We start from the raw sequence: 4,113 nt of genomic DNA on the forward strand, positions 1-4,113 counted from the left end.
CCGGCTCATATATATTTTAAAGTTTTATTTTCTTCTTTATAGTAATTGTTTTAGTTGGGGACCATTTGCTAATTTATTAATTTGGTCTCCCATTTTGGGCTTCTGATTTTAAAATCCCAGGGTAATTCATTTTTTGCCGTTATTAATAAATTAGTATCTGTATTTATGAGTACCAGTAGCTTGTGTGGACACTATCAGCCTCAAAGCTTACTCCTGAATTTGCAGGGAGGGGTAGAAGCAGGTCTTTAATCCGAGCGTCTTCCTAATGTTGGTCATCGCTCTCCTAAGGGAAGCCCTTGACTTGGTTTTTTTTTGGTTACATAATATTTGTACATATTTATGATGCACGTGTGATAATTTATTTCAAGTATAGAATATGGAATGATCAAATCAGAGTACTTGGGGTATTCATCACCTTAAGTATTTATCAGTTTCTAGATGGGAACATTTCAAGTTCTCTCCTGTAGCTGCTTTGAAATATACATTGTCTTTAACTGTATCATCCTACTCTGCTATCAGACATTAGAGATTATTCCTTCTATCTAAGTGGATGTTTTCACCTCCTCACCAACCTCTGTTCATCCTCTGCCCCCTACTTTCCAGTACACTTGGCTGTTTTCTTTCCATGACCTAAGTTTCTCAATGGAGGTGGGAAAATATGGCAACTCTCTACCATCATAAAATAGCTTGGTTGAGTTATTGATTTTCATTACATACATACCTATTTAGTTTTAATTGTCTTGCTAATAACCTAAGTTTTCTTCATTAGATTTTGATCCCTTTTCCTTGATTTTGTTTAGACATTTGTATGGAGGAGGAGGAAGAACATTCTGACAGAAATGCATCACGGAAGTCTCGTCCTGAGGTCATCACTTTCACAGAGGAAGAGACAGCCCAGTTAGCCAAGATCCGGCCTCAGGAGAGCGCCACGGTGTCAGAGAAGGTCCTGGTGCAGTCCGCGGCAGAAAAGGACCGCATCAGCGAGCTGAGGGACAAGCAGGCGGAGCTGCAGGACGAGCCCAAGCATGCCAACTGCTGCACATACTGCCCCAAGAGCTTCAAGAAGCCCAGCGACCTGGTGAGGTGAGGGCATGGCTACGCTGCACGGGTTCTGCTCTGAAGACTGGAGGTGCAGGCAGCTGCTCCTTTGGTGACTTTCACTGCAGCAGGGCCATTAGTTTCTCAACCTGGTATCTCCTGAGTGATGGCAGCTTGCTTACTAGAGTGTATGGTTTTAAGCTTGAATTAGTTCTCTGTAGTAAGCTCGTTCAGAATATTAATTAGACAGTCTGTTTTCAGCTGTGCACGGTGGCTCACACCTGTAATCCCAGCACTTTGGGAGGCCGAGGCAGGAGGGTCACCTGAGGTCAGGAGTTTGAGACCAGCCTGACCAACATGGAGAAACCCAGTCTCTACTAAAAAATATAAAATTAGCTGGGCGTAGTGGTGGGTGCCAGTAATCCCAGCTACTCAGGAGCCTGAGACAGGAGAATCACTTGAACCCGAGAGGTGGAGGTTGCAGTGAGTTGAGATCATGCCATTGCATTCCAGCCTGGGCAACAAGAATGAAACTCCATCTCAAAAAAAAAAAAAAAAANCTTCTATCTAAGTGGATGTTTTCACCTCCTCACCAACCTCTGTTCATCCTCTGCCCCCTACTTTCCAGTACACTTGGCTGTTTTCTTTCCATGACCTAAGTTTCTCAATGGAGGTGGGAAAATATGGCAACTCTCTACCATCATAAAAATAGCTTGGTTGAGTTATTGATTTTCATTACATACATACCTATTTAGTTTTAATTGTCTTGCTAATAACCTAAGTTTTCTTCATTAGATTTTTGATCCCTTTTCCTTGATTTTGTTTAGACATTTGTATGGAGGAGGAGGAAGAACATTCTGACAGAAATGCATCACGGAAGTCTCGTCCTGAGGTCATCACTTTCACAGAGGAAGAGACAGCCCAGTTAGCCAAGATCCGGCCTCAGGAGAGCGCCACGGTGTCAGAGAAGGTCCTGGTGCAGTCCGCGGCAGAAAAGGACCGCATCAGCGAGCTGAGGGACAAGCAGGCGGAGCTGCAGGACGAGCCCAAGCATGCCAACTGCTGCACATACTGCCCCAAGAGCTTCAAGAAGCCCAGCGACCTGGTGAGGTGAGGGCATGGCTACGCTGCACGGGTTCTGCTCTGAAGACTGGAGGTGCAGGCAGCTGCTCCTTTGGTGACTTTCACTGCAGCAGGGCCATTAGTTTCTCAACCTGGTATCTCCTGAGTGATGGCAGCTTGCTTACTAGAGTGTATGGTTTTAAGCTTGAATTAGTTCTCTGTAGTAAGCTCGTTCAGAATATTAATTAGACAGTCTGTTTTCAGCTGTGCACGGTGGCTCACACCTGTAATCCCAGCACTTTGGGAGGCCGAGGCAGGAGGGTCACCTGAGGTCAGGAGTTTGAGACCAGCCTGACCAACATGGAGAAACCCAGTCTCTACTAAAAAATATAAAATTAGCTGGGCGTAGTGGTGGGTGCCAGTAATCCCAGCTACTCAGGAGCCTGAGACAGGAGAATCACTTGAACCCGAGAGGTGGAGGTTGCAGTGAGTTGAGATCATGCCATTGCATTCCAGCCTGGGCAACAAGAATGAAACTCCATCTCAAAAAAAAAAAAAAAAAGAAAGTCTGTCTTCTCTGTAGATTGCTTATGCTTGTTTCTGTGTGGTTGTCATAGTAGTAAACAATGAAAACAAATCTATCCATTGAGGAAGGCAGGGCTCTAAGGTTTGTGGACAGGCAGAGGAGCAGCAGGCACCCTCCCGCCTGATGCCTGCCAGTCAGTGTGAGGAGCGGGACACAGTCACGTGACAGGAGGGAGACTCATTGGCAGTTGGCCAAACAGCAGTGGCTGCTACATGAGATCGAGTTTAGCAGAACCATGAAGAATCTGGAAACCAAGACCCATGGTAAAGAACAGAAGGGGCTCTCAGAATGTCCTTCCTTTCTGGAGAAAGGAAGACCAAAGTATCAGCGTTCTCCTAAAGAATCAGAAGAGTTTCTGTATATAAGGGGGATGCTTATGTTTTGCTCTAGGAGATAGAACTAATTATTCAGCAACTTAGTAAAACAAACTGCAAAGATTTTAACATTGCAGGATGTTTCAGAAAACCAAAGAGGGTGTGTTCCTTGTACTCTTTATTCTACAGCGGGCAGCAGCAGGTGCTGCAGGGAAAGGGTAGGTGGTTTCAAGGAACTGCTGGGTTGGCATTGCCACCCTAGTGAGCACACACCTTGACTGCTGGCCTTTGTGTTTTGACCACAGCAGGACGGCGGGGTATGTTCAGCTAGAGAGTGACAACGAGGGAGGTGACTGGAGAAGAAAGAGAGCCCAGGTCTCACTGGGTGGTGTAGCCACGGGACCCTTGAATAGCAAGCTCTCGAGCCATGTAGTAAAGTTCCAGGGTAGGATCTAAGTTGATGGTGTGATCTGAGGTTGGGAATAAGACATAGAAAGTTAAACTGAGGAGAGGAGGAGCTAAGGGGTTCTGATGGAAAACTTGGGATGTTTATAAGGAGTCCAGTCTGGCCAGCAGTTGTATGTGGACTAGAGGAACTCGTGAACTAACCGATAGAGAGATAGTTTTCCAGTAGGGGTTAGTGGTGGAGTCATAGATGAGAAAGTCAGGCCTGGCAAGGGTGTCATGTGGAGGTGTTGAGACAGCACTTTGTGACCTGCCTGTGGGTGGGGCGTTCCAGCCAATTAGCAGAGACAAGATGCCACCAAGGTGACATGAAGTGCTAAACGTGTCTCCATCGACTGTAGCTAAAGACCAGAAGAGTGGGACGTTCTTTTTTTTTTTTTTTTTTTGAGACAGAGTCTCGCTCTGTCACCCAGGCTGGAGTTCAGTGGTGTGATCTTGGCTCACTGCTAACTCCAAGAGCGGGACATTCTTAGAGCTGCGTTTTCTTCTTCTTGTCCTAGCCTTCATTTTAAAAAAGTTCAAGGTTCAGACTCTGAGTGAGTAAATGTGATGATAAACAAAAAATGGTACTGAAGGGTGTCCTATTCTCCAGAGATAACCACTGTTAACAGTTTTTTAAGTTTTTTTTTTTTTTTTTTTTTTTTTTTT

At 45.3% G+C, this 4,113-nt stretch overlaps 1 protein-coding gene across 5 annotated transcripts in view; it reads left to right on the plus strand.

Annotated features, from left to right (window-relative positions):
* Nucleotides 1–4,113, plus strand: part of ZNF236 (zinc finger protein 236) — a 134,535-nt gene that overhangs the window by 82,500 nt on the left and 47,922 nt on the right. For all 5 annotated transcript variants that reach the window (XM_017866096.1, XM_017866094.1, XM_017866093.1 and 2 more), the window contains one exon: nt 801–1,083. In XM_017866096.1, the coding sequence (XP_017721585.1) occupies nt 801–1,083 (283 nt within the window). The remainder of the gene's footprint in view (nt 1–800; nt 1,084–4,113) is intronic.

Source organism: Rhinopithecus bieti, unplaced genomic scaffold (genome assembly GCF_001698545.2).
Source record: "Rhinopithecus bieti isolate Rb0 unplaced genomic scaffold, ASM169854v2 scaffold_84002, whole genome shotgun sequence".
Classification (NCBI taxonomy): domain Eukaryota; kingdom Metazoa; phylum Chordata; class Mammalia; order Primates; family Cercopithecidae; genus Rhinopithecus; species Rhinopithecus bieti.